This window comes from Rhineura floridana, chromosome 4, assembly GCF_030035675.1.
Source record: "Rhineura floridana isolate rRhiFlo1 chromosome 4, rRhiFlo1.hap2, whole genome shotgun sequence".
Taxonomy (NCBI): domain Eukaryota; kingdom Metazoa; phylum Chordata; class Lepidosauria; order Squamata; family Rhineuridae; genus Rhineura; species Rhineura floridana.
The window spans coordinates 177,133,076-177,159,639 of NC_084483.1; the positions used below are offsets into that span (position 1 = coordinate 177,133,076).

The 26,564-nt window shown below is 41.2% G+C and overlaps 1 protein-coding gene and 1 long non-coding RNA gene across 2 annotated transcripts; one reads left to right on the forward strand and one right to left on the reverse strand.

The window, feature by feature from the left end:
• Positions 1–809: 809 nt before the first annotated feature.
• LOC133384504 (uncharacterized) lies at positions 810–11,192 on the reverse strand. Its single transcript, XR_009762590.1, has 2 exons — positions 11,059–11,192; positions 810–955 (listed from the first exon to the last, which is right to left on the reverse strand). It is a non-coding gene; the product is annotated as an uncharacterized LOC133384504 (long non-coding RNA).
• A 1,214-nt stretch (positions 11,193–12,406) lies between these two features.
• Positions 12,407–17,814, forward strand: LOC133384505 (uncharacterized). The gene is made up of 5 exons (XM_061626450.1): positions 12,407–12,460; positions 12,997–13,269; positions 16,371–16,702; positions 16,815–17,044; positions 17,375–17,814. The coding sequence occupies exons 3-5, from the start codon at positions 16,511–16,513 to the stop codon at positions 17,763–17,765; spliced, it is 813 nt and encodes a 270-aa protein (XP_061482434.1). The 5' UTR covers positions 12,407–12,460; positions 12,997–13,269; positions 16,371–16,510; the 3' UTR covers positions 17,766–17,814.
• Positions 17,815–26,564: the final 8,750 nt, after the last annotated feature.

Sequence of the window (26,564 nt, forward strand, 5' to 3'; positions counted from 1 at the left end):
GCCAGTGTGGCATAGTGTCAGACTACAACCTGGGAGACCAGGGTTTGAATCCCCACACAGCCATGAAGCTCACTGGGTGACCTTGAGCCAGTCACTGCCTCTCAGCCTCAGAGGAAGGCAATGGTAAAACCACCTCTGAACACTGCTTACCATGAAAACCCTATTCATAGGGTTGCCATAAGTTGGGATCGACTTGAAGGCAGTCCAATTCCATTTTCATGTGCCACTTAACCATTTGCATTTCTAAGCACTTAGTGCTATTTTGCAGACAACAAAATAATAATCATCATAATGTGTCCTTGAACTATAATAATGTTTCTTGCTTTCCTGGATGGAGAAATTCATGAAACCTTTGACTTTTGTGGGGCTGGACTGTGGCCTGCTGTACCGAGATGAGTGTCACATCCGTTGCCCACCCACCACTGGCATGTGGCCTCCAGAAAGCTGACCACTAAGGAATGCAGACCTTGGGCTGAGAAAGATTCCCTGCCCCTGAGCTGGAAGGGAGAGCCTGATGCAAATATAACAAATACATGGAATACAGATACAAAGCTTGATTTTGAAGATTTCCAGAGTTTGATACGCCAATAAACCTATGTATGTTTACATGAACTGAATGTGAACTCTGAACCTTCTGGGGTTCAACCATCTCCATTAGGGCTCAGCCCAGCATTAGCAGAAGTCAACAACAGACTTCCCATTGATTCTTCATAGAGAAAAACAAGCTGGTCTATGAAACATGTCTACATTTCTTTTTGTTTCCCTCTCATGGAGGGTGATTTCATCACCAAGAAAATCTGTACATAATGTTGAAGATTAAACAATTATATTGTGTGCTGAAAATACACCAAATGCACCCAGCTGTGCAGTAGAAGTGCCAATACAGTTGAAGTGACTGAAGTTCATTGTGCATTCTCTTGACTGCCCCCTGCTTCTCTTGTAGACACTTTTACTTCTAGAATGGAAGACAAAATGGTTAGCAGAACATTGCCATTTAAGCATTTTGGAAGGAAAACACTTCATAGAAAACCAAATCCTTGACTTTTTATGTGAAGTGCATGTGTATGCCCCCCTTCCCCATGAATGGCAGTGCAATTATATCAATTGCCCTTAACTTAGTACCTTTGTACTGGGACATTATTTGCCACTATTCAGGGCCAGTGCAAGACTTTTCACCTCCTAAGATGAGGCAGACCAGCCTTCTCCTCCCTATGCATGGTAATGCCAGGCTCCATCTCCACCACCTTCCACCTGCCTCTGGATTGTCTCACTCTGAGGAACATAGGGTCCTTCCTCGAAGTGAGGCATTGTGGGCAAGGTGGCCTTAGAGAATATCTACACCACTGATACTTTTTGTGATGATCAATGTTGCTTAAAGTTGTACAGTTTCTTACTGTGAAATTTTAAGCAGTATTTGCCATGGGGGCAGGCCAGCTCACATGTAGGGTCTCACTCTGAAGAAGGACTTTTCCTCAGATTGAAATGCAGGGGGCTCAGAAAGCCCTTTTGGAATGCCATTGTCAGTTTGCTGCAGCAGCAAAGTGGGTGTGGGGCTCCTAGAGTCCTAGGCAGTAGCTGCTGGCCTGGTTGACGGCAGCACCAATAGCAGTCACTATAGCAGCAGTAGTGACCTTGCTGACCAGCCAACAAATGAGTGACAGGCAGCTCTGTGGATGGGTGGAGCTGGCAGAGAGAGAGGCAGCTCTGTGGATGGGTGTTGCTGGCAGAGACAGACTGATCTACCACCTGAAGCAAAGGTTCACCTTACCTAATGGGTGGGCTGGCCCTGCCCTTGTATGATGGTTTGTTACTGTCATTCCACCTGCAGATGTATTTATAGAGCCAGGCTCATTATATTGAACCACAGAGGCAACAGTGTCCTAAGCAATAGCTTGCCCTGAGACAGCTTCTATGGCAGAATCATCCAAGCAGGCAGAATCATCCAATCAGGGCTGACTCCAGATTTGAGAGGAAGGGGACATATTCTTGTCTGGTGAGCAGTCTAGCGGATTTAGGTGGCAGCAGTGGACAGCACTAGCAGTGATCTGCACAGTGACAGGTAGTTTGGTCTAGCCATATTTTCCAAGAAAAGATAAATGCCCAGGATTTGCATACAAATGCATATTTTGCGGGGAGGGAGAAATTGCACTGAAAAGCACTGGAACGCAAATTTTATGGGAAAAGCACATACAAAATGTGTACAGCCTTATGTGTGGGGCACCCCCACACACCCCTCCCAGGGCAGAATGGACATATGATTGAGTGCTGGCAAACCTGACAAAGAATGGACTTAGGCTGGACTATCCATACCTAGTCGTGGGTTCAGAAGCAATCTGACTTCTGTGAATATTAATTATCTGAATGTCAGGTATCACCCTGTCCTTTATTATTGGAATTTGCTTTGTAGTTTCCATCCTGGCCTGTGTTATTGTTTGTATATACACAGTTTCCATTCTCAGATTTGAGGGGGCCTTCAGAAAGGTGCCCACTGATTACCTGCCTCCTGCATCCCCTGGAGGACTTATTCACTCAGCCATTTACATTTCCCACAGTGACTTGGGGCAACACTTATTTGCAGGTTATTTGGGGACATTAAAATGGTGGCATGGCCCTGGAAATAATAATTGTTTATAGGGAATCCAGGACAGGTGTCAGCAGCAGGCCCTGCTGTTGCAGAGGGGGCCCAGCAGCTGCCTAGGGATGCAGACCTGGGTGCTGGCACCAGGTCTGATGATACAATTAGCAGCCCTAACTCATTCAAACACTGAATTATTTCATTGTTTTTATTGCTCCACATATCCTTTGTGTAAATGAGGTTTTTTCCATGCACTTCCCTGCGTTATCAGTAACAATCATATCTGCTTCCCAGGAATACAACCCATGTAGAAAAATTATCTTGTTATGAGGGGTTTCTTTAGGGGAATTTCCCAACATTTTGCCTTCTGCTTTGAAAGGGTGGAATGTTCACTGCTGAATTTGTCTTTAACCTCGATCTGCATATCTAGCTTCTTTAGATTTGCACTTCATAGCATGCCTACTAGGATAGTCACATCTTCAGTTCGCACCTGGAGACTCTGGTTTTTTTGGGGTCCTCCCCGGGTCTGCGGGTGAGTCATCTGGACTCTTAGCTTTCATTTTTTTAAAAAATTAAGTTTCTAGGTGGTCTGGTTCAAAAGATATAAAACAAAATGTCAGCCCCCCCCCCCCATAATTTGTGTTAGTACCGGCTGCTCTAATCCCTGTCATTTCAGGTTTTTAGCCAATAAGTGAAGTCAGGGTTGTGATTGACAGGATTTGTTGACCCCCCCAGGCAATACATAAACACAATTTCCAGGTCTGAGAACAGTTTTCTTTTCCTGCTTGTCTCACATCAGGAATTTAGTAAATATATAGTTTTCAGCAGCATAAATAGTACTTTCGTTGTACAGGATTGGAACTTACTTCTGAGTAAACATGCATAGGATTGCATTGCAATAGAAGATCACAGCAGGATCTTGGTGGGCATACACAGTAAACAATTTTAGTTATAATTATAATAAAAGTGTGCATGCAGGGTTTTTTTAATTACTTGCAAAAGTGGTATATTATACTTTTTACCTTTCAAATATTTTTTAAACCGAAGTTTTAAAAAGTGTACATGTGCAGTGTTACACTTTTCTAATTAAGGAGTCAAACAAGTCAAAATTTTACTGAGTAGTTTATTTGTCTTATTCATAACCTGTTTTGAAAACCTTTCCAATATGAAGCTTTTCTGTGAGTAAAGCTGCAATGCTAATTCACATACCTGGGAGTTAATCCCATTGAATTCAGTAGGACTTCCTTTTGAGTAGATATGTTAGGATTGTGCTGAAAATCAATGGGACTTTTGAGTGAACACAGAAAAGGACTGTGTTGTAAATCTTTCTGTCCCCTTCTGATCCTTTTTTGTTTTTTAAAGCAGTTAGGCAGGGCTTACTTAGGTGTCACTGCTTTTATTTGGCAGGAAACTAATACTTGTGTTTTTTTTTTAAAATGTTCTCTAATGGCCAACTTGTTCTGACAATAAACTATTATATGGGGTGTATGTATTTTTACATCTCCAGTGTGTGTGTATATGGAATATTTCCAACAACCCTGTGATGTAGGGTCGGTGATTGGAAACCAAGGCAGCTCACAACAAGAAATAAAGCTATTTAAAATCCAATTACCATAAAACAAATATAAAACAGTTGCAAAACAGCTTAAAGTGGCATGATTCTGCATTTTGGATTGGGTGACTGAAGTTGCTTATCATTGAACTGCAATCCTGTGCATGCTTCCATGTCTGAGTAAGCCCTATTGAATACATTGGGACTTGCTTCTGAGTAAGCGTGCATAGGATTGCGCTATAAATATATTTGCAGGTTGTGTAAATAATAAACATCTTTGACATTCATGCTTATGTAAATATTTCTTTATACTATGACTTGATAGGTATCTGATTTCACCCTATGGTTGTAAATTCATGTTAGGATTGTGCTGAAAATCAATGGGACTTTCAAGTGAACACAGAAAAGGATTCCACCTTTCTCTGCCCCTCCAATCCTTTTTTTTAAGCAGTTAGGCAGGGCTTACTTAGGTGTCACTGCTTTTATTTGGCAGGAAACTAATACTTATTCTTTTAAAAATATGTTCTGCAATGGCCAACTGGTTTTGACAATAAACTATTATATGGGGTGTATGCATTTTTACATCCCCAGCAGAGCTTGGAAAAGTTACTTTTCTGAACTACAGCTCCCATCAGCCCCAGCCAGCATGGCCACTGGATTGGGCGGATGGGAGTTGTAGTTCAAAAAAGTAACTTTTCTAAACTCTGATCTCCAGCGTGTGTGTATGTGGAATATTTCCAACAACCCTGTGAGGTAGGGTTGGAAACCAAGGCAGCTCACAACAAGAAATAAAGCCATTTAAAATCCAATAACCATAAAACAAATATAAAATAGTTGCAAAACAGCTTAAAGTGGCATGATTCTGCATTTTGGATTGGGTGACTGAAGTTGCTTATCACTGAATTGCAATCCTGTGCATGCTTCCCTGTCTGAGTAAGCCCTATTAAATACACTGGGACTTGCTTCTGAGTAAATGTGCATAGGATTGCGCTATAAATATATTTGCAGGTTGTGTGAATAATAAACATCTTTGACATTTATGCTTATGTAAATATTTCTTCATACTATGTCTTGATATGTATCTGATTTCACACTATGGTTGTAAATTATTATTTACTGATGATTATTTCCTCTACATTTTCAGTGTGCCCTTCTTCCTTGGGGTGATCATGGTCCTCCTCTGTCGTTTTCACCCAGAGGGGCAGATTAGGCTGAGTGATGATGCGTAGCCCATGGTCACCCAGTAAACTTTGTAGCTTATTTCCATTTTAAAATTTAATTAAAATGATTTATATGCAAGCAAAGATTATGAAGTAATGCAGATCTACATAATACATTTAAAGCACATCTAACAACTCACATTTAAAGTGTATGACTTCCTCCAAAGAATCCTTGGAAGTGTAGTTTTCCCTCACAGTTATAGTTCCCACCACCCTTAACAACAAACTACAGTTCCCAGGATTCTGTGGTGGGATTCATGTGCTTCAGATGTATGTTGAATGCGCTTTAAATGCATGGGCAGAATCTACCCTAGTATGCTGTGCATTCATTAGTGAACTGAAAAGAACCATTTTAAAATATATTTTTAAAACAGGCCTGTAGCTCAGTGGTAGGGCACATGCTTTGCATGCAAAGGTCCAAAATTCGATCTCTGGAAGAGACTATTGCCTGGAATCATGGAGAGCCAATGCTAGTGTATGTCAGCAGTAGTGAGCTGGATGGTATCAAATGGCCTGAGTTGGTATAAGGCAGATTCCTTTGTTTCTAAAAGTGGAAAGAGACCCAAGGGCCACAGTGATCCCAAAATTTATTTATGTATTTTATTTACAACAATTATATACCACTTCATTGTAAAAAACATCAAAGCAGTTTATAGTACTATGTGGAACCCATAATATGGAAAGCACACCTTGAACTTGGCCTGGTAGCAAATCAGCAACCAGTGCAGATTTCAGAGCAGAGATATTATGTGCTGATAGGGTCTCATTCATGTCAGCAATCATGCCACAGCATTCTGCACTAACTGCAGGCCTGGAGTCAGGTTGTGATGCATGGGGATTTCTATGTCCTTGGCTGACTGGCTACCAGAACATTTTTTAGTTTGATTGGGAATGCTGACTGGTTGTGGGATGCTGAGTTCTCTGTCTTACTGATTGGAATCTTGTTGTGGTTGGTATGGTATACTACATTTAGGAAATCATCACTGTCTTTTTCTATTTCCATTTCATTTACCTCTGACCTTACTCCCTTACATCCATAGAAGCAACAATAGTAGTTCCATGTGATCAGCTCAACCCCCTTAAACCGACTGATGATGCACCTTGTTATTTGCATGATGGTTTGTTTCTTGCCCAATAGTGGTAAAAGAGAATTCAAACAGAGGCGTCACTAGCGGGAGTGCGGGGGGGTGCAGACCTCCGGTGCGCGCCCTCCCAGGGGCATGGACGAGTTGGCTGGTCTTGCATGCGTGCGCGGACTCGAGGCCAGCCACTCTGTCTATGCCCCTGGGAGGACGCGTGTCGGAGGGGCACCCAGCCACAGAAGGCCTGGGAACACCGGAACGCCTCCCTTGCCCCGCCGATGCTGCTCCCGCTCCCGCTCTCGTCCGCCCACCTCCAAGGAGGAGTCGGCACAGCCTTGCTGGGCAACGGCGTGGGGCGGGGTGGCTCTGGGTGTCACCCCCCTCATGGTGACACCCGGGTGTGGGCTGCACCCTCCGCACCCCGGTAGGGACGCCCCTGAATTCACATACTGGGAAGTGTGTCTTCAACTGCTGTTGTTCCCAATCTACTGCCTGTGAATGTAGACCAAAACATGTGTGTTTTCTCTCTGTCAGTTGAGGAAGGCTGGCCTCGACCTTTCTCAGGAATAAATGGGAAAAGGTCTGAATCCCACATAATCAAAGCTTATCTCATATAAAGCTAATAGCAATGCTTAAACCAGCTTGCTTTGTGGCCATAAAAGAGGAAGTGGGTAAACTACACAGAAGATCAGTGTGTTCTAAGAAAGCAGAAGTGGTTAAAGAAAGATTTGCAATAACAGGAAAAATGTGCATTGAGAAGCAGAGTCATCAGGATATAAAGCGAAGAGTGTTCATGATTTATAACTTGTACCCACACAATGTATGGAGGTTCCACCTCAATGCATAACATTGCTTTCTAATATGGTAACCTCAATGCTTGCATATTCCATATGTTTGCGATATGATCTCTGGTGCCTCTTCCCTATCTAAATCCAGCTTGGATGTCTGGCATTTCTCGCTCCATATATGGCAAGGGCCTTTGTTGTACAAACTTGAGCATTACTTTACTTGCATGGGATATTAAGGCAATAGTTTGATAATTACTGCATTCCCTGGGATCCCCTTTCTTTGGAATTGGGATGTATATTGAACGCTTCCACTCTGTGGGCCATTGTTTAGTTTTCCGTATTTCTTGACAATTTTTTGTCAAAATTTGCACAGATTCGGTCTCAGTAGCTTGTAGCAGTTTTATTGGTATGCCGTCTATTTCTGGTGATTTGTTTCTTCCAAGTATTTTAAGAGCAGCTTTCACCTCACATTCTAAAATCTCTGGTTCTTCATCATATGGTTCCTCCATGAATGAATCTGTTATCCTTGCATCTCTTTTATAGAGTTCTTCAGTGCATTGCTTCCATCTTCCTTTAATTTCATCTCAGTCAGTCGGTGTGTTCCCCTGTTGATTATTCAACATTCCTACTCTTGGTTTAAATTTGCCTTTCACTTCTCTAATCTTTTGGAATAGAGCTCTTGTTCTTCCCTTTTTGTTGTCCTCTTCTATTTCAATACAATAACTATTGTAATAGTTCTCTTTGTCCCTACATACTAGTCGCTGTATTGTTGCATTTAGGGTTCTGACCAGGGCCGGTTCTAAAGGGCAGCCAGGTTGGGCACTGGCCCAACAGCCCCTGAAGCTACAGGGAGCCCCTCAGCCATCCCTTTGCTCCCCTTCTGTGATCCGTGCCCCCATGCCCCCCACATCTCCCCACTTACCTGTCTGCTGTCTTTTACCGTTGCCCTTAACAAAGATGGCGGAAGCAGTTTCCCTAAGGTACTGAAGCCCCTGCCGCCATCTTAGTTGATGGCAGAGATGTGCGCACATAGCATGCATGTGTGCCATCAACAAAGATGGCGGCGGAGGCTTCATCCCCTTAGGGAAACCGTGGCCGCCATCTTCGTTAAGGGCAACGGTAAAAGACAGCAGACAGGTAGGTGGGGGGGTTGCGCACACGCGCAAACGCAAATGCTCACACATGCTGGGGCCCAGGGCAAGCTGATGCCCAAGGGCAAGGCATTCCTGGAGCCGGCCCTGGTTCTGACTGTGTTTCTATCTCCTCTTGCTTTGGCTTTCCTTCTCTCTTTAACCATTTTAAGAGTTTCATCAGTCATCCCTTGAGATCTTCCTCTCTTTTTAACTAGAGGTATTGTCTTTTTACATTCTTCCCTGATCATGTCTCTGACTTCATTCCATAGTTCTTCTGGTTCTCTGTCAACTAAGTTTAAAGCCTCAAACCTGTTCCTTATTTGATCTTTATATTCTTCTGGGACGTTATTTAAATTGTATTTTGGCATGATGATTGCTTTGTTCTTCTTCTTTAGCTTTACTCTGATTTTCAATATGACCAGTTCATGATCTGTACCGTAGTCTGCTCCTGGTCTTGTTTTTACAGACCTATGGAACTTCTCCACCTTCTGCTACCAATTATATAATCAATTTGATTCCTATATTGACCATTTGGTGATGTCCACGTGTACTGTTGTCTTTTCGGTTGCTCAAAAAATGTGTTTGCAAGAAACAAATGATTGGCTTTCTTTCTATTGCAATAAATATCTGTAAAATTGACAGTTCTAAATTTATTTATTTATTTATTATTTGATTTATATCCCGCCCTTCCTCCCAGCAGGAGCCCAAGACGGCAAACAAAAGCACTAAAAACACTTTAAAACATAAAAACAGACATTAAAGTACATTAAAACAAAACAACTTTAAAAACAATTTTTTTAAAAAAGCTTTGAAGACTTAAAAAAAGGTTTATATACTCTCTGGACACATTGGCACCACATGGCCTGAACCTGGAGGACAGTACCACCACTACTTAGCTTCTGCAAATGAAGCCCCTCTGATCATTCCATCCTCAAAGCTCTATAACTGCCACCTTGGTAACAGCATTTGTATGTTAGCAGCTGATGAAGGCGGAAGCTGAAACGTTTTGTTAATATAATAAAAACCTCTGTTTGGTTAATCACAATTATATATATATATATATATAAAGGTTTAAAAGCATATTTAAAAGCAATTCCAACACAGAAACAGACTGGGATAAGGTCTCAACTTCAAAGGCTTGTTGAAAGAGGAAGGTCTTCAATAGGCTCCAAAAAGATAACAGAGATGGCACCTGTCTAATATTTAAGGGTAGGGAGTTCCACAGGGTAGGTGTCACCACACTAAAGGTCCATTTCCTGTGTTGTGCGGGATGGACCTCCTGATAAGATGGTATCTGCAGGAGGCCCTGACCTGCAGAGCACAGTGATCGACTGGGTATATAAGGGATAAGACGGTCTTTCAGGTATCCTCGTCCCAAACTGTAAATTCATTGTGAAGAGTTTTCCTTCAATACAAGTGTTACTCCCTGGAATTGGTTTGGCTGTCAAAGTGAGTTTATAGCAGCCTACAGAGTATGCAGGAAAGATTAGAGAATCTTCTTAACTCTTACTTATTTCTCAAACTTCTCTCTGCAGTGAAGAGTCAAGTCTGTAGTTTGGAGCAGCCACGTTAAAAGGCCGGCAGGGCATTACAGGCAGGGGGTTGCCAACCTTGCTTTGATATGGATATTGTTTCAGAGGATCCCTAGTCAAGCCTTATCTACAGCACAATCCTAACAATATCTACTCAGAAGTAAGTCCTGTTGAGTTCTATGGGGCTTAGGCCCTTAGTAAGCTTGTTTAGAATTGCAGCCTTAAGGGACAACCATCTTTACTCCTGAGTGCTCCCATCTAACATCTCCACAACACAAGGCTTTCTTCCTACAGTGGCCTTCTGGTGACTGGCCTGGCCTGAGGGCACTTAAACCCTTCTTGCCAGAAGCAAGTAGGCTAGATTAAATGTTCCGTACCCAGGCTCTCTAAGCAGGTGAGAAGGAATTATCATGTCACTTTGGCTGGACCTGGAAATACCCTAATTTATCTAAGATTTCTATCTTAATTTCCAATCAGATAAATTGTTTGCTTGAGTGGTATGCTCCAAGCAGCTGTGGTTGATGCTTGATGTATCATGTGTAATGAAATTACTAGGGGCCACCCCTATGACATCACTAGGGCCCCCATGACATCACTAGGGCCCACCCCTGAAATCTCAGGGTTTGGGATGCTTTTGACCTGGTGTACAACTTATTTTGGAACAGTTGTGTTTGAGAATCATTGCAAACAGTAATGAGGGAAATATACAAGAAGGATATGCTATATTCTGAGCTTTTAGGAGGATTTTAGCACAAATTAAAATGACATTATCTTCAAGCATGAACCCTGCTTTATCTCTCATGGACCGATAAACTTTGGACCGTAAACCAGAGTAATTTTCAGCAAAAATGAAAACACAGCACAATTTTTTTAAAAAGATGGAAAAATAAGAACACACAGTCTCACATTTCACTAGAAAAGGAATTTTCAGCTGGGAGTGCTTTTGTAGCCATAGTAACATTTGTGTTCACAATGGCATGAGGAGATCCAGGTCTTGAACCTTGAAGATGCACAAATCTAAATCTTAACCTTGATCAATAATCAAGAATATTGTTATGTGTGCCCCACTTTTCTGAGTGGTGAGAACTCTAGGGGTACAGCGTATAACCAGATTCTGTTTCTTCAAAGACATAACTGGAGGCTTACTGGTGTTTTGCAATAGTTGCATTTACTTACAAATATACAGGTTGAGCCCAAGTGGAGATTCTCAGTATTGCACCCATTCCAGCAGACACTGCTCTTCCATTAGATTTCTAGGACAGCCAGCAACAACGTAAGATTTTTGCAGAGAGACACCCAACTCTGCATCTCTTCTCTCAGCCTGACTCAGTCTGGACCCAAAACTGAAAGCTTAGCCTCCTCACTTTGCTTGGCCAGGCAGAGGGCAAAAGGTTGAGTCACTCCTCCAACTTTCTGGCCCAGTTAAAAAGGTAGCAGCAGAGCTGACAACCACCAATTAACATAGGGATGTGCCTCAGCAAAGCTCTTTCCAAATCAGTTCCTATACTCATACTAATCCTGGATCTTTTTTCAGCATCCAACAAGTCATCCTCAATCGGCATGACTAACTTAAGCTTAGAACAACAACAAAAAAGACCAGGGTAGATTCAAAACAATCAAACACCTATAAATATATTAAAATTTTATACATAAAAATGGATTCTGTATAAAAAAGACATGGAAAAAGTAAGACTACAAACATTCAGATAATAATAATAATGACAATTATAATAGCTGAAAGAGACCGTGTGGAGCTGTCAGTTGCAGGCAGGGATTGCAGGACGTGACAGTCCCACAGTTTCAGGTTGCAAGATTTGAGAATGTCATACAGTCCAGGAGATGTTCTACAGAGCTGTTATTTGCAGTTGGGGTCCATGGAGAAGTGCAATGTGAGCTCTAGTTTGTGCTCAAAGGGGACTTTGCCGGCATCAGATTGGACCAGCTCTAATTCAATCAGGAATGCTTGGAGTTTTGACCTTTAAATAACCATCCAGTGTCTGCACATGATTTTGTGTTTGTGCTGCAACAGACTAACATGGTTACGTTCTGGAATTAGAAACTAGAGGGGGAGAAGACTTACTTGTTTATTGATTATAAAGAGCTCAAGGAGGCATACATGGTCCCTTCCATTTTATACTTGCAACAACCCTGCTAGGCTGAAGGATGATGACTGATCCAAGGACCCCTTATAAGCTTTATAACTGAGTAGGGGCTCTCCCCAGTCTAAGCCGAATACTCTAACCCCTATATCACATGGGCTGTCATGGAGGAAGACTGCTGGAATACTTACTGTCAAGCTCATGCTGGGACTAGTGACAGTTCCTTCCAGATCATGTCTGGAGGTCAAGACACAGCAGGCAGAAGACTCAGATATGATTCAATAAGGGAGGAGAAAAATTACCAGTTAAAGGCTAGTGTTGGATTCCAAGGGACCAGATGTGCTGACAACAGAGGCCTTCCTTGCAAGCATCGGCTTTCTTGCCTGTCTCTACTTTGGCTGGTTTGTCTCTTTTCTTTCAGCTCCTGCTGTCCTGCCTTGCCTGATTATTTTGCCTTCAACAAACAGATGTTTCTGCAGGTACCCATTACTGCTACAGAAATGATCTCATCCAAGAGACTGGTGCCTCCACACAACTGACCTACTTATCTGCCTTGCGGTTGTGTAACTGTGGATTGAGTGAAAGGGGCACCTGTGCTAGGTGCAACCTAGATGGGTATAAAATGGGCATCCAAAATAATGTAATACACATTTATATTTTATTTATTTATGTAACTATATCTGTCGGGAATGCTTTGATTTGGATTCCTACATTGAGCAGGGGGTTGGACTTGGTGGCCTTATAGGCCCAATTCTACTATTCTATGATTCTATATCTATTCTATATATACTGCTTGAGTGTAGAAAACCTCTACACGGTTTACAAAAAATATAATACGCAAGCCTTCTTATGACTTACAAGCAGAGCTTGGAAGTAACTCGTTATTTTTAACGAGTTACTTTTAATTCGTTACAATTTTAAATAACGAGTGGGTAATTCCATTATATTTGGCAAGTAACGGAACGAATAGTAATTTCCCTACTTTTCAGCTTCAACTTTAATGTTTCCACGTTAGGTTGGACGTTACTTGGGGGCAGGAACAAGGGAAAGTCAGCTCCTGGCTGTGATTGGTTAACACAAGACATGTGCCTCACACTGATTGGACCTCTGCGCAGACTGTCTCTTCCCTCGTGATCTGTGTTAGGAGGCACGAGGGAAGAGATGAATAGGCAGGGGGAGCCTGCTAGCGTCTGACTCTGAGAGGATAAAATGGACGCCGGAGGAAAAAGCCAGGGCAAGGACAACAATGGAGGAGAAGGCTGCAGCAGAATGGCATAGAGCTGTGGAGGTGAGTGACGATGATTTGTGTGTGTGTGTGCCCTAGTGTGTGTGTTTTCGGCTGGAGTCTCTGGTTTTGGGGGGGGCTCCGGCTCTCTGGCTACCACCCCTTACTCTCTGGACTCTCCGCTTCAATTAAAAAAAAAATTAAGTTTCTAGGTGGTCTAATTCCCGAGATATACACCAAAACGTAACCCCCCCTGCACAACTTTTTTTTAAACAGATCATGCTCTAGCTACAACTCCCATCAGCCCAATCCAGTGGCCATGCTGGCTGGGGCTGATGGGAGTTGTAGTTTAAAGTAACTTTTCAAAGCTCTGGCTACAACCCCTCCCTTTCATGATTGTGAGTAAAGTGCAGACTTGTGTTTGTGTTGTAAATCTCTCTCCCTCCAACCCTATTTTTAAAGAAATTAGGCAGGGTTTATCACAGTTTTTATTATGTAGGAAACTAATACTCATTTTTTTAAAAAATGAATGAAGTTTATTTATTTATTTTTATTATTTGATTTATATCCCACCCTTCCTCCCAGTAGGAGCCCAGGGCAGCAAACAAAAGCACTAAAAACACTTTAAAAATCATAAAAACAGACTTTAAAATATATTAAAACAAAACATCTTTAAAAACATTTTTAAAAGCTTTAAAAACATTTTTTTTAAGAAAAAGTTTTAAAACATATTAAAAAGCAATTTCAACATAGACGCAGACTGGGATAAGCTCTCAACTTAAAGGACTTGTTAAAAGAACAAGTTCCTTATCACTTGAGGCTGCAGTTTTCCCTGGTTGAGTAAGACCCATTGAATACATTGGGACTTGCTTCTGAGTAAACAAACATAGGATTGCACTATAAATATCTTCACAGGTTATATAAATAAACATATTTGATAGTCATGCTTATATAAATATTTTCATAGAATCATAGAATAGTAGAGTTGGAAGGGGCCTATAAGGCCTCAAGTCCAACCCCCTGCTCAATGCAGGAATCCAAATCAAAGCATTCCCGACAGATGGCTGTCCAGCTGCCTCTTGAATGCCTCCAGTGTCGGAGATCCCACTACCTCTCTAGTAATTAGTTCCATTGTTGTATGGCTCTAACAGTTAGGAAGCTTTTCCTGATGTCCAGTCGAAATCTGGCTTCTTGCAACTTGAGCCCATTATTCTGTGTCCTGCATTCTGGGATCATTGAGAAGAGATCCCGGCCCTCCTCTGTGTGGCAACCTTTCAAGTACTTGAAGAGTGCTATCATATCTCCCCTCAGTCTTCTCTTCTCCAGGTTAAATATGCCCAGTTCCTTCAGTCTCTACTCATAGGGCGTTGTTTCCAGTCCCCTGATCATCCTTGTTGCCCTCTTTTGAACCTGTTCCAGTTTGTCTGCATCCTTCTTGAAGTGCAGAGACCAGAACTGGACACAGCACTCAAGATGAGGCCTAACCAGTGCTGAATAGAGGGGAACTAATACTTCACATGATTTGGAAACTATACTTCTGTTAATGCAGCCTGATATAGCATTTGCCTTTTTTGCAGCCACATCACACTGTTGGCTCATATTCAGCTTGTGATCAACAACAATTCCAAGATCCTTCTTGCATGTCATACTGCTGAGCCAAGTATCCCCCATCTTATAACTGTGCATTTGGTTTCTTTTTCCTAAGTGTAGAACTTTTACTTCCACCCAGTTTTGTCATGCTGTGTCCCTATAAGTATCCAATTGTGTACTATGGTTGTACAATACTTCCTTTACATTTTAAGTATGCCTTGGGGTAGTCATAGTTCTCCATTGTTTTCATCCTGAGGGGCAGATAGGCTGAGAAATGGTGAGTAGCCCATGGTCACCCACTACACTTTATAGCTTATTTTCATTTTGAAAAATTAATTAAAACAATTTACATGCAGGCAAAATTTATTAAGCGGATTCACACAATATGTGTAAACCACATCCAACTCGCATTTAAAGCGCATGACTTCCCCTAAAGAATTCTGGGAAGTGTCATTTCCCCCTCACAGTTATAGTTCTCACCACTCTTAACAAACTGTAGTTCCCATGATTCTGTGGTGGGATTCATGTGCTTCAAATGGGTGTTGAATGTGCTTTAAAGGAATGGTGTGGATCTGCCCTAGGTATGATGTTCATTCAAGAGTGAATTGAAAAGAACAATTTTAAAAGATACTTCTTACTCTTACTCATTTTTCAGACCTCTTTCTGAAGTAAAGGGTCAAATCTGTAAAAACATTTGGAGCAGCCACATTAAAAGATAAGGGCAGGGTATTCCAGGCAGAGGGTTGCCAACCCTGCTTGGATATGGATGTCTTTGCAGAAGAACCCTAGTCAAGGTTTACCAACAGCACAGTCCAAACTATATCTACTTAGAAGTCAGTCCTGTTGAGTTCTATGGGGCTTAATCCCTTAGTAAGTGTGTTTAGAATTGCAGCCTTCAGGAGCCTCCATCTTTACTCCCCAAAGCTCCCATCTAACATCTCCACAACACTAGGCTCCTTTGTCTCTGCTGTGGCCTTCTGGTGACTGCCCTAGCCTGGAGACACTTAACCCTTCTTGCTGAAAGCAAGTAGGCTAGATTAAATGTTCCCTACCCAGGCTCATATATATAAAAGATAAACGGCATTTTGTCAAAAGTATTTTTGTCTACATTTTATACCTCATCCTTGGTTTTCCAAGCTTGGCATGGAATGCTTCTCATACAGAATTAATTTGAAATGCTGCATATTTATTATCATAATCATCATATTCAAAATAAAAAATATATGTACCGCCTTCAAGTTGATTCCAACTTATGGTGACCCTATGAATAGGGTTTTCATGAGGCTGAGAGGCAGTGACTGGCCCAAGGTCACTCAGTGAGCTTCATGGCTATGTGGGGATTTGAACCCTAGTCTCATTTTGTTCTCACAACAACCCTGTGAGATAGTAGGTTAGACTGGCCCAGGCAGGGTTATTTAGTGAGCAAAAATGATGCAAATAGGATCTCTTTTAATTGTGCTATCGACCTGCTTACTTCCACTCTGACTGGGGCATCTTGCAGCATGGGGAAGAGATGGGGGCACATCACAGCTGAAGTTCACCCACATAGGAGCATTATCTCTTGTTTATTACAGAGACGCCTGTTGCAGGTTTTGCTGCTGAGAGCAGCAGTCAGTTAGTGCGGCCACTTGCGTCACAGCTTGTTGATCCTGAGGAGGCAAAACTAGAAAGTGAGGTTCAGAAAGGAGGCCCTGTGCACGAGGAGGAGGAGGGCATGAAGCAGTGCCAGTTGCCCACAGCCACATCTGCAGAACAGCAAGTACCATGGTTTGGCTTTGAGAAAGCTTGTACATTTGTGAGCCAGAGTGGGAAAAATGTTGTTGTACGATGCAATTACTGCCTTCCAAGGATCAAAAATCTGAGATCAGCTGTTTCCTCCTCATCCAATGTGAAGAAACATTTTGAGGTAAGCCTTTGTCATGCTGGTCCTCAAAGTGTGTCCATTGTCTATTTATGTTTAAATTGTGAAGTTCCTCTTCCATTTTTTCTTGGATTCATGCTTTGTTCTTCTTCCTCAGAGGGCACACCCTGAGAAGCTGAGAGCAATTGAAGAAGCAATAAAGGCAAGGAGACGTGGCCTTCCTGAACCAATGGATGACACCCCTCCTCCCAAAATGCTGAAGCAGCAGCAGACAACCCTTGAGAGGTGGGGATCTGGCAGGGATCTGCTTCTTCTGGCAGCCTGCGTACACCCTCGCTTCAAACTAGATCGGCTGGAATCATGTCAGGCCACCACCCATACCAACAAGTAAGAACATTAGGGAAGCCCTTTGGATGGATTACTCCAAGGGAAATGTTGTCTCAAGGGAGGCATCAGAGGGCTTAAGGTGGTAGGCAGGGGCTGGTCCTTTTCTTCCTGGGGCTCCTCATCACAACCTTGGGTTGCTGCAGGTAATCCTTAAGGGTCTGCTGTGCTGCCCCATGAGTGTGGTGACTTGGTCACCTTCCTACCTTCCATGTCATCATCCACAGGCTCAGGCTGGACCCTGAATCAGGGGACATGACAAGCATCAGGAAATGAAGAGCAGATGATGGTTTCCTAACATATATGTGTTAACATATCCTCTCTCTTTCTTAGATACACAATGGAAGCCTTGTTGAAAGCTGAAATAAAGATGGGTGTACTTAATGAGGACAGTGATCAGTCTTCAGATAAAGACCAGGAAGGAGATGACTTAGAAAATGACTTCTTTAACTTTCTGCCCCAGGGCAAGAAGTCAGCAGTGGACACTGCTGAGGAGGAACTGGTGAGGTACCTGAGGTCTCCCAGCAGGGAAGTGTCATCACTCCATGGCTTTCCACGTGTGCTGCGGTGTTTTTTGCAGCACAACACAGGCATGCCTTCAAGCGCCGCAGTAGAACGCCTGTTCAGTACTGGTGGCAACATAATGACTGTAAAAAGACATTCCTTGTCTGACATGCTCTTTGAGCATCTTGTTCTTTTGAGACATAACAGAAACATATTATAAAAGCATTTCAAGTGTAAAATTTGATTTCAAGAGTTGGGGTATCTTCATTGCTTGTGTGAGATTCTGTTATGTCATTATGTTAATCTTAAGGATAATTTTTTTTATTCTACTACCCCCTGTGTGTGTGTGTTTATTTTTAATATTGTTTTAGGCTTCTTAGATGTGCAGCAGCCAAGGCCAGCACCTTGTAGGAGTTTTTTTAAAAAAGTAACTGAAATGTAATTGTAGTGATTACTTTTGAGAAAAAGTAAAGTAATCAGTTACTTTCAGAGCAATTGTAATTGTAACGGTAATTACTACTTTTTGGGCCAAGTAATTGTAACTGTAATTTATTACTTTTTAAAAGTAATCTTCCAAGCTCTGCTTACAAGGTGGTGTCAAAATAAATAAACAAACACTCAACCAAATAATCCACATCTGTTCTTTTCAGCTTGACATAATTAGATACTTTTCAAGGAAGCCATTTATTTTAGCTTTCTCAGAAGGTTAGTAAGGTAGCTGACCTGACAGAGTGGCTCTGTTGTAACGATTTATTATGAGTATAATGAATATTCTTAGTGACTGCTCTGTATCTGCAGCCTGTGAGGCAGTAAAGCCCACTTTGCCACCAAATAAGACTGTTTGGCAAAGGAGAAAACCAGAAACATGGAGTTCTTATTTATTTATTTATTAAATGTATATCCCACCCTTCCTCCCAGTAGGAGACTCTTTTGTAGATTTTACCAGCCACCATACCTTGAGTCCATTCCAGAGATAATTCCTCCATAGGAGATAATTTCTCCATTGGAGAAAGTAGAATTGGGAACCTGCCATGGCCATAGAAATGACTAGTTACATCACTGCTTGGGCTCACACTTGGGGAACTGATGCCTATTGGCCAACCTCCTGGCAATTGCAATAAACAGTCTAACTAGACCAGGGCTGTTATGAATCTTGGCAATTTGCTAACATTTATGTGTCTACTGTGAAATTAGCATTTACATAAATACTCATCTCATTGGAAAAAATAATCTGCAATTCTTTATCTACTAATCTGTGTCAGAGTTTCACATTTGTAACTGCATGCAGAATTAGATCATTATCAGCGGTATGCTTTTCTTGTCTGTAAAAGAGGAGGCGGGCAAAAGGGTTTTTAACTGTAACATACCATAACAGTTATATTTTCTGGACTTTTTGCCTGGTCGAAAGCAATCTGGAATGAATGAGGACAGTGAGGATGTCTGGATGAAACTATCCCATGGAGATATATTAAAGTCAGTAGAGAGGTGAACGATGGTTTTTCAGACCTCAATCCATGTATCCTGGGCTGTATTTCTATAGCTGAATCATTTGAAATATGAATGCTGTGTGCCTGGCCTCTATTTAAGCTGTCACAGGGAATAGCTACCAGAAGGATGAAGGAATCTCAGGAGTCATTCTTAGGTGTGAGTCAATATGTGAAACTTTTCCCCTTCCCCCTCTCCCAAAAGACCCTGTGGGTTGCAAAATGATTTGCATCTGAGCAATCCTTACTGAAAGCCACAACATGTCAGTGTCTTCATTGTGCAGTGGGACTGCATAATCTGTTTGAGTTTCAAATGAATAATTTAGGGTTAGCCTATGCTGAGTGACACCCAACATGATAAATTTGGGTAGTAACTTATAATGGATGTAAATACAAAAAGCCTGAAAGGGAAAACAATGATTCAGGGCTGTTGACAAAAATCCTTCTCTTCTTGTGAAAATATATATGCTTTTACATCCTTACAGCTTATCATGGCCCAGACTCATGCCAAGAGCTGAAACAGATTTGAAATCCTCAAAATTCTGCTTATCAGAATTTAATATTGAATATTCTTCTGCTATTCTTCAGCTTGAATATTCTTCACATTAGCTCTGAACGTTGGATATCTATATTCAACACACAGTGCTATTTGATTTCAGTCCTTGGTATCTGACAGAACCATTTGACAGAAGTGACACAATGGTATTTAGGGTTAAATAGTACTGATTTTTGACATGCACGCAGCACAGTGATTCTCAAACTTGTGCACTTCAGGAAACCTTTTCAATGCTGACATGTTCTTAAAAAACCCTGTGGGTCTGCTGTAGAACTTCTTTGGACTGCATTAGAGATGGAAATATCTGTCAATTTTGATTCTCTCATTTTCTAATTTTTCCAATCTTAAATTCAGTTCTCCACATTTTTGCAGTAATTTGTGAAGCTTTTCTAAAAAAAACCCTGATGAAAATTCTTCAGCATTTTAGTGCAAATTCTCCTAACACACATTTTTGTATGCAGTTGTGACTAATCTACACATTTTTGCAACCAATGTCTCCTAATATAATGCATTTGGTGTGTTATTTTCCCAGATATATTCATTTATGCACACTTCACCCTAATATATGTATTTTTGTAAACACTGGTTAGTTGGAAAATTGCATAGCAAAATTCAGATAAGTATGAATTTCAACGGATGGCTGTCTTTCAGTTCTCCTATTGGTTTCAGAAAGTGCGAATTTGATAGATCTGGCTTTAAATGCGAAGTGAATCTAATTTCTGCCTCATCTCTACCTTGCATTGTATCATGTGCAGTGGCTGCCCTGAGGTTCCTGGTTCCATCAGGAGTGCCAGAGCCACTATGCTATTTGCCGCAGTTCTACAGGGTTCCCACTGGGAGACTAGAGTTACAAGAAAATAAGGATGGGGGAAAAATTAATTCATGTTACATTTTGTGAGAATTACCTAATTCACACTTTCTGAATCAAGACACAAACTGAAATGCAGTTATCCCTTGCAATTCACACTTCTTTGAATTTTGTGGTACAGTTCTCTACTAAAAAATACAAAAAGAGCATATATTAGGGGAAAGTGTACACAAAAATGCTTACATTAGTGAAAATGGACAGAAATACACTATATTAGGGAAAAGCTTGCAAAAATGTTCATCTTACATATAATTGTGTATACCAGTGCATATATTCAGATAATTTTTGATGTAATATATTTAGCACCTACTGAAGATTTTCCTTTTTGAAAAAGCATTTTAAGCAGAGGTTTTATCCCAGTCTGCATCTGTGCTGGAATTATTTTAAAGATGTTTTAAAGGTTTTTTTTTTTTAAAGATGTTTTTAAGATGTTTTGTTTTAAAGATTTCTTTTAGGATGTTTTGTTTTTAAGATGTTTTTAACATATTTTTAGTGTTTTATAGCTTGCTTGCCACTCTGGGCTCATTCTGGGAGGAACGGCAGGATATAAATTTAACAACAACAACAATAATAAATTCAAAGGAAAATGAAGACAAATTTTCATGCATAACTTTTTTTAAAAAAAATCAGACTGATGTGGAAATGAGAATTGAATTTAAGAGTAGGAAAACGAAAAATAGAGAGAAAGTGGAATTGACAGATTCAAGAAAAAATATTACTACAACCAAGGTCTGTTCCGAATTCAGATGGTACTGTAATGAAATTAGGCATATATAGTTTGGGAATTGTAGTATGTAGTGTTAATTTGACACAGTATAGAATGTGTTAACTTGAGATAACATAGAACTAGAAAAACAAAATGCCTAAGGTGCATGTGGATGCTAAATGTTCAGTTGGTGTTTGATACTTGAATGCTAGTTTACCCATCCCATGTAACGGGACACTATCTAAGTAGATAATGGCTCACTGGAATGCACCACGCCAGGGGGAGGTAGGGACAGCACGGATGAAGCGCTCAAGGCCAGGACGTTAGCTTAATGCAAGACAATGGAGAAAGTCTGGGAAAGTTACAAACAAGACAGGAGGGGCTGTCATAGGAGGGCTTGAAAGCATATATCACTTGTGACTATGTAATCATGCTTTAGACTGGTTTTCAGGCACGAGCCGAAAAGTCTAGTCTCTCTTTTGCAAAAGATATTGATAATTAATAAAGGTGTTCACTTATATCCTTTGGTCTCCCATCTGGTGTATTTTTGGAGCTTCCTCCAGATGTAAAGAGCCATTTTTGGTGTAACAGTATGGGTTACTGAATTAACCAGAAACAGTACAGAGGCCATGATTTAAAGATTCACATATCTAATTCTGTTAACCAAAAGGTGCTTTCAACTTGCATTTATCAAACTCACGAAGCCCCTGAATGACGAAGTTGGTACTGAGGACAGCCTCTGAAGAGGTAAACAATTCTTTCTAAAATGTGTTGGGCACCAGTAAAAATGGCCACTTCTTGAGAAAAGCAGTTGTTTTCTCTCTCATTTTTGTGTTTATCAAATAGCAGCCTACCCCTTCCTCATGGCACTTGGTAAAAGGATTTTGAAACGGAGTGGATTTTCTCAAAACCATTTGTAAACAGAAACATGCTGTTAAAAGAATAAAGTAAAAAATCCCACTGAGCATATCCAAGCCCTTGGGTTCATTTAAAATAGTTTCTTTTTTTAAAAAAAACCAGCCAGATTTACTGCACTAAATCTGGGCAGGGTAGAACTACCTATTGTGATGGAGAGTACTGGAACTGGGATTGCTGAATCTGCTGAGTCATCTTTCCTGATCACCTTCCTGCAGATATGGAGCTGGACTGGGCCAGAGGCATAATGTTTTGCCTCGTGCCCTATCAGCCTCACAGCATGGCTTTCACCACTTGCGCTCTAGCTGTGTCCAACCTGTTTCCTTGCCCTTAGCTCACTGGTATACCAAGGTGCAAACCGGGCTCCACAATGCCAGGGAGGGTGCTCAGGGGCAACCGTGTTAAGAGCCTGACACGTCTCATTGGTCCACAGCATAATAAGGACTTCATCAGAGTCACCTGTTCTGTCTACTGGGAACTCCCCCATGGCATTCAGGAATCCATTGGATTCAATTAGTCTTCAGGGGCAGACCATTTCAATCTGTCCACCACCCCTGCAAGGGAGGATCAGAGCCATAAATCTAAACTTCACCAAGAACTGGTCTGACCACGACAATGGGTGACATCCACTCCTCCATCTTCAGACCACCTCTTCCTCCATCTTGAGCAAAAACCAAGTTGATGGTGTGCCCTGCCCTATGTGTTGGACCAGTAACAACTTGAGACAGCCCCATGGTCATCAGGTTCATTATAAAAAAAGTGGAAAAGTCGCAGGTTTTTTCTTGCCGTGGGGGGTGGACCCAAACCTGGAAGTACCCTCCATGAAGGAGGGAGGGAGGGAGAGAGAAAGAGGATTTTAAATTGTGATTTATTAATTAATTTATTACATTTATATCCCTCCATTCCTCTTAAAGGAGCCCAGGAAAAAACAACTATTATGAAAAATAATGATTGGGAAAGAATTAGGCCATCCTAATAATCTAACTTCACCACTTACTTTCTGCTTTCATAGCCAAAATGTGAAGGATAATGACAATCCAACACCCCTCTTCTCAAATCACTGTGATCAGAGTGCACTGGGAAAATAGTTCACTTTGATTAAAAGCTAGACCTGTCCTTCATAATGAAAGATCCTCTCCACCCATCCTTCCTCCTGTACACCTTCTCTCCTCTTGAGCTCTGGGCATTTCCCCAGATAGCTTAATTTTGCTCCTCAGGGGAAAAAATGGGGGGGGGGAGGTTATGCCTTTAACATTTTGCAAAAACCAAGGCAATAGACTGACTTCAAAGGATGGGGATTTCCTGATCAGCCTTGACATGCTTTGTTAATGGTGTGAATCAACTTGAGAACATGAGAATTTGCTCCTGCATCACTTCAATTCACTTAATGATAATTTGGGATACACACAGAGCTAATGTGCACCCCTTATCCATACATAAGAGAACCTGTCCTCTTATCCAATGACAGTGAAACAACCTTTGGTGAGGGACTTTGTCAGATGCTTTTTGTAAGTCCAAGAACACACTGTCTAGTGTCTACTGGCTCACCTCCTATCTACATGCTTATTAACACTCTCAAATGCTAGAAGGTTAATGAGACAGGACTTGCCTTTGTATAAGCCATGTTGATTCTTCTTCAGGAAGACCTAGAGATGCCAAAGACTGGATCTGGTACCTTTTTCATGCAAAACGTGCTGTGTCACTGAACCATGCCCCCCATATCATTCCCCCAACCTAGTGCCCTCCAGATGTTTTGAACTACAATTCCCATCGTCTGTGACCATTGACCATGCTAGCTGGGACTGACAGCAGTTGTAGCCCAAAATATCTGGAGAGCTATTCTGTATGTTTGATCATTTTATTTTTAATGACACTTTTCACCAGTTTACATAATCAGCCTATATCTCCTGGATCCAAAAATTCAGTCTATTATTTATTTCTTATTTATTGATTATGCATGTCAGAGCATAATCAAATGATTTTCTCAGAGCATTTTTTTACAAAGGAGTTGTTTCAAGACACTCAGTTTGGGAATCAATGGCAACGGAAGCACACAGAGTCCATATGTTTAGCTGGCTGTCCTTTCAGTTGGAACGTGTATCTGAGGTTCTTTGATATTACGGAAATGCAGCCATTATTTGTTTTCCCTATGAACATCTTTCTTTGAGAGATCATCTGGAAAACATAATGTCTCTTGTTTCATTCATTGCATTAGTCTCCTGGCAAGATCTGCGCCTTTGTGTGTGTGTTGGATGTTGCCAATGAAGGCATTAATTCATGTCTTTGGTGCAAGACGTTTTGTGTAAAATATAGGCTCTAATGTGCAGAATTTGCAGGTCACTGAAGTGTAATCATCTACTGAAATGGGTCTGGAATCAATAAGGTTACAGATCAAATTCATTTTCATGTAATGTTCATTACTACTTAGAGTAAAACCCCACATGGTTTTACATGAAAAGGAATAAAGCATAAAAGCTCATTCAAGCTCTAGAATCAATAGTTTATATGACCTACAAATAGAGTTAAATAACATTGCTAAGCACATTGTGCTATTGCCTTCTCCCACTTTCTCTCTGTAACTCAGAGGATTTGGTAGGTGAACCAGACAAGATACAAACCTACTATAAAAATCAAGAGAAACTAGCCAGTTTCCCAGAAGCTATGTGAGGAAGAGTTCTGTCCATTTTTGACTGGAATTTGCCTTCTAGTTGGGTTGTTGAATATTTATGGAAAAGGGAAAAGAGAAAAAAATATGTTGTACAGAGGAGCTGTTTTTTGAACTGTTTGATTTTGTAAACCTTCATATCAAAGCTGTATTTATTGATATGGATATTGCAGTGTGCTACAACTTAAGTTCTGTTCACACTAGAGCAGGGGTTCCCAAACTGTGGTCCATGGACCACCAGTGGTCCACAAGCTTCATTCAGGTGGTCCGCAGCATGTCGGAATTAAATATGCATATTGATTTTTAATTGTATTTTGATTGCTTCCTTCATTTCTTATACGTATACTATATTGATTGCATCACAATCTGAGTTCTATGGAATGCAAATTGTAATACAATAAAATATAAGAAATGAAAACTTCAATAAAAATACTATTAAAAACCATACAGCGTCTAGCATAGCGCATTACAATGGCAGAAAAATAATTAAGTGGGCCGCCAAGACCATCAGCAGTTTGCAAGCGGTCTGTGGGGAAAAAAGTTTGGGAACCACTGCGCTAGAGCCCTTTAGCGCTGCTGACTAATTGCTTTTCTATAATTAACTGGAGGTGGAATGAAAGCTTCCACACAGCAATTAATATAATACTGTGTAATCCATGGCAAAGATCTTTCAATAATTTTTATTTACAACTGTATCTCATTCAGTAAAGATCCTTTCCAAGGTTAAATAAAGGTTTCCTGTTTACAGGTCCTCCTTGCTTTATTGCTTCCTGCTGATCATGGCTGGGATTAGTGATAAATTGTCCCTTGATTGCCCTAATGTCAGTTTCTGTTCCCAAGAGCAAGGCTTTAATTACTGGTTTCCTTGCATTACTTTTTCTTTTCAGTTTTTACAACAGTGCTATTTCACTATAAAAATGGCTTTCATCTTTCACCCTACTCTCCTCCCTATTATCCTCAATCATCATTCCAGATCAAATAAAAACTTCCTTCCCTGAATGCTCCTCAGTCAAAATTGTGGTTATTTGCTGTGGGTCCATGATTAAAAGTGGAACCAGCAAGGATCTCTGGATCTTCTCAGTTTTCATACTCTTGCTGCCTGCACCACAGAGGCTCTCACACCTCGATTACTGCTATGGTGCCCTTATCGTGTCTGTGGTCTAATTGTGTACGTGGTTAGATGTGGTGACATTATGGGGGATGCCCCTGTTATCATGTGTATATTGGCTCCTTCTGCTATGGTTGCTGAGGGGCATCATTGGCATGCTTCTTTGTGATTGGTCAAGGATAGTGTTCTTGCCATGGTCGCTGGGTGAATGAATGGTGGAGTTGCTATGTTTTATGTTGTTTGGAATGCTGTCATTTTCTTTGCTATTTTTGTTGTTGTTGGTGGGAATGCATGTAAGTCTGACAAAGCTGTGTTGACATTATGCCATCTTAAACTGGCTGAAGGCATGGTGGCCCAATAAATTGCTCTGCCCGAGATATAGCATAATTATATATCAAAATACTTTTAATTCCCCCTGCTAGCTTCTCTTTTTATCTGATCAGGAGAGTGGAGGGGAAATTGACATGTTAATACCATGGAGTTGAAAAGCTGAGCCCAGAGGGTCTCCTCAGCTGGCAACTGTCTCATTCAGTGCTGATGTTGGGATGGTCTAGGCTAGTTGCCTCCTAATTTCTGTAGGATTAACCCCTTAAATGCCCTTTGGCAGAAGGAAAGAGCAGTGGCAGCAGCTCCAAGCCAGGCTGGATCATGAAGGAGCAAAGGAGGAAGAGGCGGCAGCCTTGCATGGCGTGCTCTGCTACAGGGCAAGCAGCAGGG

Excerpts from the sequence above, each read along its gene's own strand:
- LOC133384505 (XM_061626450.1), top strand. The coding sequence starts at position 16,511 with ATGAAGCAGTGCCAGTTGCCCACAGCCACATCTGCAGAACAGCAAGTA. Across the intron at positions 16,703-16,814 it reads ATGTGAAGAAACATTTTGAG|AGGGCACACCCTGAGAAGCT; the intron begins GTAAGCCTTTGT and ends CTTCTTCCTCAG. Across the intron at positions 17,045-17,374 it reads GCCACCACCCATACCAACAA|ATACACAATGGAAGCCTTGT; the intron begins GTAAGAACATTA and ends TCTCTTTCTTAG.